At 39.7% G+C, this 13,024-nt stretch overlaps 1 protein-coding gene across 30 annotated transcripts in view; it reads left to right on the top strand.

Moving 5' to 3' along the window:
* The window catches only part of adgrl2a (adhesion G protein-coupled receptor L2a), a 235,410-nt gene that overhangs the window by 171,128 nt on the left and 51,258 nt on the right, over window positions 1-13,024 (top strand). For all 30 annotated transcript variants that reach the window (XM_078168809.1, XM_078168811.1, XM_078168814.1 and 27 more), the window contains exon 3: window positions 4,484-4,697. In XM_078168809.1, the coding sequence (XP_078024935.1) occupies window positions 4,484-4,697 (214 nt within the window). The remainder of the gene's footprint in view (window positions 1-4,483; window positions 4,698-13,024) is intronic.

Below are 13,024 nucleotides of genomic sequence, written 5' to 3'. Positions count from 1 at the left end.
CATGCTTTGTTACTGTGCAGCGCCACTGATCATTGTTTAGCTCAATGCTTACTACATAGCTGATGAAGAGGAATTGAAATGCTTTTCTAGTAGTGGTGGCGGCGGTGGTGGGTGTGATGGGTGACCAGAATGCCTGATTAGTGTCAGCATGGCCATGATAAGGATCTGACCAGTAATGTCTCTGCTGCTCCACGTTGCCATGGTCACAAGATCGAGCTTTCCACATAATATTTATTGACTATGCCATGATCCTTTGCTCCCTGGCGTTTAATTAGTGCAGCGAAATGTTAAACTCCTCCTTTTTAGGTGTGCGACTGATTGGCATCTCTATTTCCAGCCCTTGTGGTAGCTTTGGATGCACTATCACAGAGTGAACGTACATCAAAGCCAGTAAAATAACATCTCAGATTTCGAGGGGGTGTCTGAAGTGTGTGCTACCTGCGAGGAGGAAGGTGCTGAGTTTCCCTTTGGGTCTGAAACAGTGTGTGTGTATGTGTGTGACAGCCTAAAAATGAGCACAAGTAAAAATTCCTCTCGGTCGCAGTCATGTGGTTCTGTTTCTGCGCCCATTCGCCAGCAGTGTGCTTTATGTGTGGCACCATTTTGTTTGCTCAGCAGCCTTTTCCCATTTGTAGAATGAAACACAATATAGCAACAAGTGCTCTTGTGCTGCTTCAATAAACTGTTGAGTCTTTGTAGATGTGATTTTAGAGAGACCTAACAGGATGAGTGCAAAGGAAAAAGAAATTCCTTACATAGTCAGTATTTTAACATCAGGCACATATTGATATTCTTGACGTGGTTTACTGTCAGCATATGGAAAGTAAATAATTTTCATATCATGCATTCCCTGAATAATTATGCTAATGACCCTGTGAGCAAAATAATGATTACTTTTCTGGCTCATTTGAATAATGAATTTCTTTAGTTAAGTGAGACAATAAGCATTGGATTTTGTTTATGTTAGATTCACTGTGATCACTTTATTCTGTTGTAATTGCAATGCATCATTGTTCCAGAGCATGATCGATGGTGTTGTGTTGTCTTCATAATGTCTGTATGAAAACTAAGGAAGAAGATTTTTTTTTTTTTTTACTACTAAATTAAGTTTTTTTAATATTAAATTTTATATATTGAGTATTACATATTATTATTAGTATTATTTTAGTAGTAGTAGTAGTAGTAGTAGTATCATCATTTTAAATTTAATTGTATTTAATTTTATTATTATTTTGCTGGATGACACCAGCGTGGAATTTTAAATTTCAAATGAAGATGTTTTCTGGGGAATCTGCAAAATGAAATGATATAACTGTGCACAACATTAGAGAAAACACCCCCAACATCGCTGACTTCATTTTAGGCACTGAAATAAGGACTAACATCAATTGTGTACTGGACTATTGGATGTCCCTTTATAGATTTGTCTGTGTCACTCATCTCCCCATGTACCAAAAATACCACCTGACACCAGGGTGAAAAGTAGTTCAGCCTCGGGCCTAATCAATGGAGAGAGGCTTTTGGAGGTTGTTTACGATCGTGCTTTTGGTCCATGATGCACAAACCCAGCTGGCAAATAAAGTGCGCTTAGAGGACGGCAATTTCGTTTGATTTCCAGAGATTTGAACACGAAAATGTACTGTTATTACAGGGCCTGTCATCAGCATGGTGGAGCAGTTGCTAGTGCATTTCAGTAGGAGTCTTACAGTATTCTTGAGCACACATTTATCTCCTCGTTGCTCCGGTCTCTGTTTTCCTACTTAAGTAGAGAGACTGCATCAGTTCTAAATCATAAAACCAGAAGCTGAGATTGTAAAGGCTCTGCAGAGGGATTTAAGTGTTATAACAGTGTTCCTGGTACACGGAGCATCATTGGGTTTGGCTGCGGATTTGCAGATCAAACTCTGAAGTCTTGCACATGGCCAAAGAACCGGTTCACTTCCAGCCACAAAATAGGCCAGTGCAAGGTAATGTATCCCACCCAGCCATACGTAACTGCTGCCCAATTGATCCATGTGAAGTGTATTTGACCTCTAAAGCAAGACAAGCGAGGATCAGTCGATTTGGTAGACAGAAATGCACTGTTTGTTTCGACTATTGAAGATACTCATGCCTGAATATATATTCGCTGCTGAGGTATGATGAGTTGGGATTTTTTTCTGCTTGTGCATGGTATCAATTACATACTCATTTAAATTCCACATCTTATGTATTTTTGAAAGGCTTTTAAATTTCTCAGTTGCATCACGATAGCTGTCCTTTTCTTTGAGAGGACAACTGCTAAGAGAAAAGCGGTGGATGTGTCTCCATTACAAAGCTGCCATTTTCACGCCATGTTCTAAGTATAGAAATTTAAATGTGGCATTGACTGATGTTTTACATATGTTCGTATGGTTACCACACATTGCATTGCTGACTTTTGATGGAGCTCTGCTGAAGTGCATTGACACGAACTCAAGATTGGCTGTCAAGTCCTGTTCCTAACATGCAGTGTTTTCCTTTTTTTCTCTTCTCCCCACTTGGGCTTTTTCTCTCAAGCCAACATCTCTGATAAATTGTTTATCACCTTAAGCGTTTCTTTTTTACTCTAGAGAGAAAAGGGGCTGCAAAAATGAAATATGGCTGAAACCTATCATATTTGAAAGCCTTTACTTTTTCATGCCTATTGGTCACATGAGAAAGTTTGCTGTCAGAAAGAGCAAGTAGAGGAAAAAAGATCATTCCCTGATGATCGTATGCTCCCAAACAAATAAAGTCTTATAGAGGTTAGATAGGAGAGCTGCCCTCCTCCAAACAGATACATCCTTTGTTTACTCTGAGCTCTTTAGTAGGACTTTCACCTGATTGCTGCGCAAACGGAGGATCAGGCAATACAAACTGACATTTATCTTCCTTTGTAAAATACCACAGTAGTATTTCCTGGTGAGGGGCACAATGCAGAATGCTAATCTCATGCCATTATAGCATAGCATTTAATCAGACAAAGATAATTATATTGGTAGTTAATTGATGAAGCATCCAATAGGGTAAAATGAACTCGGCCTTTCCAGGCCAATTTAGCAGAGCTGAAGTCGGTGGCTTTAAGTAAACTGTTGCCACACAAAGAACATCTCAAAGGATGACTCATGAAAAGAAAAAGGGCTTTGTAATTATAAACAACTGCACATATGGATCGGTCCGACTTGTCCAGGTGCCAAACAAATTAGTGCATGAGAAGTAGTAACGACACTTTTTTTCTTCTTCTTCTTCTTCTTCTTCCTCCTGTGACTGTGAACCAAACCTCATTAGGGAAATAGAGGCTTTGGAAACACTAACAGCATAGCCATCAACCAAGTCGCAGGTAACAACACCATTATTTAAAAGGCTCAAAGAGGTGACAAAGTCAGCACGGCATGCAATGAGGCTGTAGTTATTATTCAGAGCTGCCAATGGTTTAGTCAGAGTCCACAGAGGGGCAGCTGGCAATCTTTTTAAGCCCTATGCCACTCTCCTCTAATACTTGACATATTACGGCTGTAGAAAGCTGCTCCGACCAAAAATATCCCATATTTGGACTGCTATAGTTTATGCATGTAGTTCACTTTTAGTTTAAGTATGGCTTTTGGCATTGTTCACATTTGCAGAGCAGAAAGCCACAATATTGATTTCTTTTCTATTTTTCCTACCCCCACACCCTCCCTGACACACACACACACACACACACACACTCAGACACACACACACACACACATACACATGCAACTTTTCTTTTTTTTCCCAGCCTCTCAATAGCCCGCCCTTCGATTGTCAGCGCTGCAAAGTGGATTAAATTACATCTATGTTGTACAGATGCTTGTTGTACTTTTTAATTTTGGATAGAAAAATGAGCTTTTCAAGTAAACCACAAGTCTCTAGTGATAGGCTATTTGATGGCAGCAGGTTTCCATACTGAAATCAAACACATGAAAGCGTTGTGACAAAGAAAAGACGTTGGTGGCAAACAAAAAAGCTTTACAAAATGAATTCCTATGTAGTTTTAACATCACATCGGCTGTTATTAGTGTTGTGTCAGTGTTCCTACTGTACACAGACGGTTGTAAGGGGTTACAATGCTCCAGACATTTTAGCCGACAAACTAGACTTTAATGACAATTATCGATTTTCTCCAGGACCAGTTAGGCACGGGGATGACATACTAACACCATTAGCCCACTGGTGCGGTTGAGATCTGAAATGTTCACTCAATATACTGATGTATGTGTGTCAGGCTAGAAGTCCAATGCAAGGTTCACCATCCACATATCAGCGTGATTCATCTCGCTAAACAGTTACAGCCTTGTGAATAAAAAGGAACGCACAGAGATGCTGCTCTTGTGTGTACCCAGCACATTCAGCTCTGATATCCTGCCGCCTTTCATGCTTTCTTCCTCTGTGTCAGCCCAACTACACATCTCCCTTCGATTTTCACTGATAGAGCTCTTTCTCTCTCTCTTCTCTCCCTCAGGGTTTAGTCGAGCTGCCCTGCCATTTGGCTTAGTACGAAGAGAGCTGTCTTGTGAGGGTTACCCCATCGATCTGCGGTGTCCAGGAAGTGATGTCATAATGATCGAAAGTGCCAACTATGGCCGAACAGATGACAAGATCTGCGACGCCGACCCTTTCCAGATGGAGAATATCAACTGCTATCTTCCAGATGCCTACAAGATCATGTCACAAAGGTAAATCTGCAGACATCTACCACATAAAAATAATGTATCACAAAATGAGGTGTCTGCCAAAGTTACAGGACTCTTAGAAAATAATTGACAGGGCTCAACTGTAACGGTTGCCTAGCTGCCCTGAGCAGCCGGATACAGACTGCTGTCAACCATTTCATTTTGTCTGGTTGCCCCTGTTGGCATCCATTTTTCCTGTGCTCAAAAAATCCTTTGCATCCCTTATCTTTTGAGTAAAATCTTCCGACAAGGAGAATAACACAGCTGCCGCCAGATTGATTTACTCCATCGAATATAGCAAAACTGAGCGTAAAAAAAAAAGAAACGAAAAAGGCAACAGTAGCCTGTCAGCATCAATAACCTACAAGACATTAATGTCAGCACCTACTGAGACAGCTGAACATGAACGGAGGAGAATTAGAAACTTCACCAGAACTTGGGAGGTGAAGCAGGGCTCATAAATTGGAGAGAGCAGATTAAAATAAAATCAGTGTCACAGGGCGAAGCAGTAAACTCACACCGGACACCATATTCCTGTTTCAAAAATATGAACATAACAAATTAACCTTTCGACAACAGCCACAAAAGCAAAGAGCTATTTTCAGTCCCTCCTGATTTGACATGACTGACAAACTGCAGATCTGATCCGGCTTGCAGGAGGTAATTATTCTGTCTATTGTAATTTACTCTGTTGAATACATTACCTTGCAAATGTGCATTCTAGATTAAGTATGCTAACATTAGTCTATCACTGTTAGCTTTGGTTTGCCTTGTTAGTCGGGCTGAGCCTCCTGCTCTCAGCTAAATCCATTTGATGTGTACCTGTGTGAGTGTGTGTGTGTGTGTGTGTGTGTGTGTGTGTGTGCGTGTGTGTGTGTGTGTGTGTGTGTGTGTGTAACACAAAGAGCAAGACAGGGAGAAATAATACGTTTGCGTTATATGAAATATGTCTAACCATTTTTTGGTAATAAATAAATATTTTGTCAATCCAATCAGAAAGTATTATAATACAGCAACTCAACTTTGGCCACCAAAAACTAATGGCTGTTTGCCAGCTATGCAAACAGACCCTCTGAGTCTTGATACAAAAGAGAATTCACTTATTGTGGTGATGTTGAAAGGATAGTTGGCAATCTGCTACAGCTTTTATAGATTAGTAGAGAAAACACAGAGGAATATATTTGAGACATTGCCCTCATTAATGCAGAACTTTTTAAAAAGCATATTTTTTAATAAACTAAAATAAATATTTGGAGTCCAGACACAGGATCATTATTTTCCTACATCTGGCAGTTTAGTGCAAAATGTGCCTTTTTTGGAGAATTTAAAAGTACATTTACTCAAATACTGTCGATAAGAACAGTTCTAGGTACTTTTACTCCACTACAATTCAGTAAGAAATAATTAACTTTTTACTATAGTTAGTTTAAATATTTAGATTTAACTCATAAACATGTGATAAGTCATAGAAGAAACTACCAACCATAAAATAGTGTATGAAATAGATATAGCAGCTCAGTACTGCTCACATAATAATTTGTAAATCATAATATGATTGTATAATCAGGGTACCAACAGAAATGGGAAAACCTGGAGAAGTTAGAGTTACATTTTCCAGGCCTGGAAAAGTCAAGGAATTAGTAGAAATCATTAAAAAAGTTTTGTAAAAGTTGTAGAATTTTGTTAAGTATGAAATAATTGTGACAGTAATCTTCCATGGATAACCTTCCACATAATGTGACAAATCTCAAATTTATCTTCTGTAGCTGTTCATGTAATATAGCTTTAATATTTTGTGGATAACCCTCCACATAATGTGACATATCTCAAATTTATCTTCTGTAGCTGCTGACGTAACGTAGCTTTAATATGTGTCAATGTGTGACAGCATTTTGTTCATATGTTTCTTCATTTCCTCCCCACGTTCCAGCTCTCCTTGCATGTATGCCATAGCTGAAATTGTATTTGAATAGAGTTTGAATCTGATATGTTTGAAAAACACCAGGCAAGCAGGGCGAGAGAAAAAAATTATTATCAGACCTTGAAAAGTCATGGAAAAGGTTTGTGTAGAAAAGGAATCGGCACACTGACTACTTTTAAATTTAGGACTTTAAATAGATTATGCTGATAAAACTTAAGTAAGATGTTGACTGCAGGACTCGTATGTATAATTTAGTATTTTAATAGTGTAGTATTGCCACTTTTATTGAAGTAAATGATCTGAATACTTCTCCCACCACTGCCATTTTCTTAAACTTTAAGATACTGCTCTTCAGTGTTGGCCCTTTGGTAAATCCTGTTGGTCAGATTAAGGGCAGGTTCTTGGCAGGCCCGATTTACAGATTGATCACTGACCAGAGAGGTGTCCCACATTTTAAAGCCACTGTCTCTGTAGCTATCACTCATGTGCAAAGAAGGATGATTTATTGTGGAAAACAAACCCACGAAGGTGCATGGACTTGCGCGCACACACACGCAACTCAGCGGGGCTCCGCTGGTAACACCGTATAGATGAGACCTTATACATGAGACCAGTTGTCACATAGGGATGCCATCTGAGCCAAAGTGCGCGGGATGGAATGACATATGAGTGCCACAGAGAGAGAAATTGGACGGTATGAGGCCGTCAGCAACTCTGGCAAGCCGCCTTGGGAAATAAAAAAATAATGAAATAAAACAGTAGAGCCCTTGTATTCAGGGGGTTTATTGTCAAGCCCTATTTGATGAAGTCAGATAGCTGACTCACATTGTCTGTCTTGAAAGGCTGCAGCCTGCCTGCTACCCGCTTGTGGCCCTGTGTGTTACGCTGCCCTCAGCCTCGCTCATGCAAAAACAGTCCACTGAAGCACAAATTCTGACCCAGCAGGAGCCACCTGACAAGAAACCCCAAACAGTCTCGTAGAAACACACTCTCCACCCAACGATTACGGAGGTTCATTCCTCATATGCATATCCTGAGAGTGCCAGGGGCCGCGGTTCAGATGTTATTTTAAATGTGTTTTTAGCATTTCAATGTCACTGCTGAGCCATTGTACTCAGAGCAAAGAGAGAAATATGTGTGTTCTAAGAAAGAGTCCTGTGATATGAAAGGTCTCTGTGAGGCGCGTGGGTTCAAAAATCACACAAAAACAGCCTTGCAAGATCTGATACTGCAGGAAGAAATCCAAAAGAGATCAAATGATGTATAAAAAGTGAGTGGCGTATATTTACATAAAGTGGCGTACATGTATAATTTCTTTGTCAGTGTGAAAGTTCTTGTGAGATATATCACAGTGGAAAGTGTGAGAGCAGATTAATGGTATTATCTATGTGAAAATTAGACATTGATTTTCAGATCAGATCCTATGTAGGTCTGTATCATAAAAGCAGTGTTTGCGTAATCAGTGCAGAAACTTAAAACAGTCCGCTGTTGTGAAAATAGATTCAAGGACAGCTTGACAAATGCCCAAGAGTGCATATGGGACTAATTAGTGATTTTTTATCTCTTGTCCGTTTATTTACAGAAATAGACTAAAATAGGAAGCAAATGTAATGCCTCTGCTGCCAAAAATAATTATCCTCAAACAAGAAATGTGGTGAATTTTTTTATTTATTTTTTTTTTTTGCCTATTTGGAATGCAGTGTTTGTTTCAAGGTCTGAGCCCTTCACTTCTCCACAAGTCAAAGCTCTGGTGTGTGCTCTGGCTCCTGCTGAGGCCAACCCAGCTGAAATCTTTCCATATGTGGGGCAACCCACTGTACACACTGTGCGTGGAGAGAAAATAGTATTTCCTACTGTACAGTCTCCATCAAGGAAAGGGACTGAAGAGCCAAAATTATTTGTTGCCATAATTACCCTGGCCAGCTAATTTAAGTGTATGGGGGAAAAAATCACATTAGCACTTGTGTGGAAAACTGTGTTCACTTTTAAACATCCGAAATGAATGCGGTCCTGAAGTGTGGAGAATTGGATTGAGGCTTCGCTGAGTTTGATAGATCCTGTTGGCACTCCAAGTTGTTTTTATATCTGGCTGGCATATTATATTCATGAGCACAATGATTTTATGAAAATAGCCTTAGGACGGTTGTGGCTCAATTAGAACATTCAGCTGCAAGCAATTAGTCGACTCAAGTGGGTGATAATCTGTACAGGAATTTTTCACGTGGACACCTCCCCAGCAGATGTGAAACTGCACGGCAGTACAGTTTGAAATAATTAATTCATTGATAATAATATTCGGCGAGGTTTTATGCTCTTCTTTTCAGGATTTTAGTTCTTAATAATTACATTTCCTCATCTGCACTGATGATAATGATAATGATTGCAACCACAACACATTCTTACCACACAGATAACATCCTCCAGATTAGAACTGTAATTTAAATGTATTTGAATATTATTTTGCAGCACGTCTAGTTGTACATGCACTAACCATCTGGTGCTCGTTATTGATTTAAATCTGACCAGCGGTCCTTATCACAGTAGCTTGAGGAGTAGTAAAGATGACAATGACACATCTTGACTAATCATTTTCACAAAAAGAACATATTAAGATACTCAGTATGAATAAGTGGCTTAGGTCTATTGATTTTCTCTTGACTAATGAGCTTCATTGGAAGTATTCGATAACAAGGTCATTGATTGCTGTAACATAACATGGCTGGGACCTGCCGTGCCTGTGGATCATGGCTTTTCCGAGGAGCCTGTCATTGACAAGAATGATCAAAGCAGATGGCTCTCTAACAGACGACGTGAAATTCATTAGCGGGATTAGAGGACAGCTAGTTAGTTAATAATTGCCATTAAAATGATCATTGCCATTCACTGTTGGGTATTTGAAAATCTTTAATTCGTCATGACGTCATCAGCTTGAATGTGACAGATTTTTACAAACGTTATTAAGTTAATGGGGTTGTTAACAGCTGACTTGTAATGTCGAAATGACCCAGTAATATTAGCATGCAATTGCCAATAAACGCGAGGCGGTTCTGGAGACTAAATGATGCTGCTTACACTATTTATATCAGTGACAGGACTGCTTGCGAGGCTCTCCGAGGAGCTCCATTGCTGCCGCCTGACAGCACACTGCCTTGTTCTTCCTCTCTGTGCATACAGTGTTAGTGTTTATTTAAAGCGCAGCAGATTAAGATTTCATAAAGATCCAGATTCAGCTTGGGGTGTACACAAGTTCATGAGCCATGAAACTGCACTTCACTCAAGACTGTATTGGTGATGATGTGCTAAATTTAAAAGTGTATGAACCATCATCAGTGATCCTCATTAGCCAGACAACGTCTTATATAAACAAATAACACTCATGGAGGGAAAACATATAAATAAAAAGTTTTTGTTGTTTTTTTTTGCATTTTAAAATGTGAGGACATGGATTTCGGCAGGCTTACCAACACATATGTTATGTTACTGTGACAATATAGGTCAGTCAATGTGATAGTATATGCTAAACCATATTTGCCGCACCATTTTCACTGTGGTAGCCGTCACTTAAACATTTCTGGATGTATTACGTGGACTGTAATGTGCACAGTCAAAGAGCAGGACTGCTTTATGGTTATATATAATATATAGTGCCCAAAACAGACGCAACTGTCTGCTTATTTTATCCCCAACTCATCTGGGTTTCCAGACAATTTCCTAGATCATGATATATTATGTCACAGTATAGAATTACATGTACAAGGGTTGTCAAAAATGTCAATCTATCAATACATATCAATTCTGAATATTTGAAACCGTTTCAGTAGTTATTTTCTGCACTATCAGTGCTGTCGATACCACTTCCTCGCCTTCTTCTCTTCAACAGCGAGTTGACACACACACCGCTGCAGTGTCCCCATGGCCCCACCTCCTCTCACTCAGTCACAGTGCTGTCTTCTCGTCAACATGTCATTCGTTCTGGTTGCATTTTGCCTTTTGCATCACAGTTTTGTTTTTTACTTGCACCTAACTGCTGTTTAAATGTGTGACAATCTTAGGCGTTATGAACACTTGCACTACTGCAGTCACTCTGCTGTTCTCTGCTACAAACCAAGAGTAGAAAAGTCGGCGTTGTCATGTCATAGCCTTGTTATATTTTTCCTGTAATAGAAGTTTTAAATAGTATGACCCCAATGTCATTTTTTCCCCATGGCATCAAAAATGGTGTCATATATTTATATTTTCAAGGTATTGTATCAAAGTTAGAAATTCCAATATTGTGGCAACACTTACTGTCCATATGCATCACCCCTATTTGACAATATTAGTCGTAATAATAATGTGTGTGAGATACATTTTTTTTTCTACCAATGTTTTAAAAGATACCCTTTAAAATTATCTGTCATGGTACACACAGTTTAATTTTCAGTTGAATCAAATACCTAAAATCATTACTAAATGTCATCAACAGCATTGCATTCTGCTTGTTTTTAAAAAAGTTCACATACAGTGCCTGCGACAAGCACATACACTCAGTTTTCATGTTTTATTGTTTCAGAAGAGATTCAAATTGGCTGCTTTGTGTTTATTTTTCTTATCAAGGAAAAAAGTCTCTTTCATGTCAAGGTGAAAACAGATCTTGACAAGTGTATCCAAACTAATAACAAATTATGAAATAGAAAATAAGTTTTAAAAAGTATTAATAGGGGCGTCGGTGGCTTAGTGGTAGAACAGGCGCCCCGTGTACAAGGCTGTTGCTGCAGTGGCCCTTTGCTGCATGTCTCTCCCTCTCTCTCTCTCTCCCCCCTTCACGCTTCATTGTCCTGTCAATTAAAGGCAACAAAAAAAAAAGCCCTATAAAATATCTTTAAAACGTATAACCGTCTTGAGTCTCGATCAGCTTTGCCCCTCTGGACATGGCACTTATTCCCCTTCTCCTTGGCTAAATAAACTCTGCGGAGTTGCACGGGTTTCATGAGTGAACAGCCATTTCTTTACGTTCAGCCACAAGTTCTTGATCCTGACTGTGACCCGGCCACTCCAGGACATTAACATTGTTGTTCTTAAGTAATTCCTGTGTTGCTCTGGCTTTTCGCAGGGGTGTGTTAGCGTTGCATTCAGCCGTCTTATAAAGGTCACGTTTAGACCTGCTGAATGTCACAATAGTATTTCCACTGACTTCAGTGGCGTGGCAATATACCTTTTGTTGGTTAAAAATCAATAGGTGAGATGGACGGATGTGAGTCAGACAGCCTTCCTCCTGAGTCTGTAAGAGCCTGGAATCCCCCCGTTGAGCACCATTGGCAGCTCCAGTAAATATAACATAAACACAAGCATATGACAGTAATTACAAGTTTCTGGGATGCCTTACCCCGGATATTGGTTCAGACCTGAAGTTGAAAGCAGGATGCTAATGGTTAATTTCTAACGACCTATTTCCTGAAACATTATTGGGCCACCCCCTCAGAAAATGGTCTAAATATACTGATATTGGAGGTGATTATACATCCAGTGTGTGTGTGTGTGTGTGTGTGTGTCTGCGCGTGTGTTTGTGTGTCCTGTGTCCTGTTTGCAACAGATTGTTTCTTTCGCTGCCATTTTGTGGCCCTGGAAATGATTTAATTTTTCAATGGCCTGTCTGCTATCAACAGGCTTGCCTCTTGAGAGATGTCTGCCTTGATAATTGTGCCATGAACCTCATCAGCATTTCAGATGAAATGGAGCTAGACGGGTCACTTTGAGTTTAAGAGACGCTAATTTGATTGAAATTCAAACTGGGAGCACCAGGAAGTAGATTGTGCCTTTTTCTGTAATGTGCTCCCCTCACTCATGTCGTTTTTCTCCTCCAGTTACACGGCGATTGTTTTCGCTGCTGAAGCTATTTTTTATATTCTGAATTACAAATGGCTGCTTAGGCTTCCTGAACGCTGTGGAGTGTTTAGGGATAGAATATTGAGCAGTGGGAGCAAAACAATCTTGGATTCAGCGATTGAGGAGTGTCTTGCCCTCATTCTAAACTGGATGTGTCACATGAGCAGCACACGACACCATGAGAGACCGCCATGACTGGTACTTATGTACTGGTTCAATGTAAATGCAGTGCTTTTGAAGGTATGAAGACAAGACTATTTCAAGATGATTTTTTGTTAGAATACTGATGTATGAGATCAAAGCTGTAAAGTACCAACCAACCCTTCGCTTGGTAGACCGAGCCTTTGGCCCAATAAATGATTTTTAGCCCAACCAATAACGTTATTTTTGAGGCCAAAACCAATATTGATGTTATGGAAGGGCATTTTAAGTCATTTCCATGCTAGAGCAAAAAAATCAAATGTAAGAACTGGGTCCAAAATGAACAAATGAATAAAAGCATGGGTAGAGGTTAGGGTCAGCCTTCCTTTCTGCGCTGCACAGA

The sequence above is a fragment of the Epinephelus lanceolatus genome, chromosome 6 (assembly GCF_041903045.1).
Source record: "Epinephelus lanceolatus isolate andai-2023 chromosome 6, ASM4190304v1, whole genome shotgun sequence".
Lineage (NCBI taxonomy): Eukaryota > Metazoa > Chordata > Actinopteri > Perciformes > Serranidae > Epinephelus > Epinephelus lanceolatus.
Note: the sequence above shows the minus strand (reverse complement) of the source record. Positions and strands in the feature narration are given on the sequence as shown.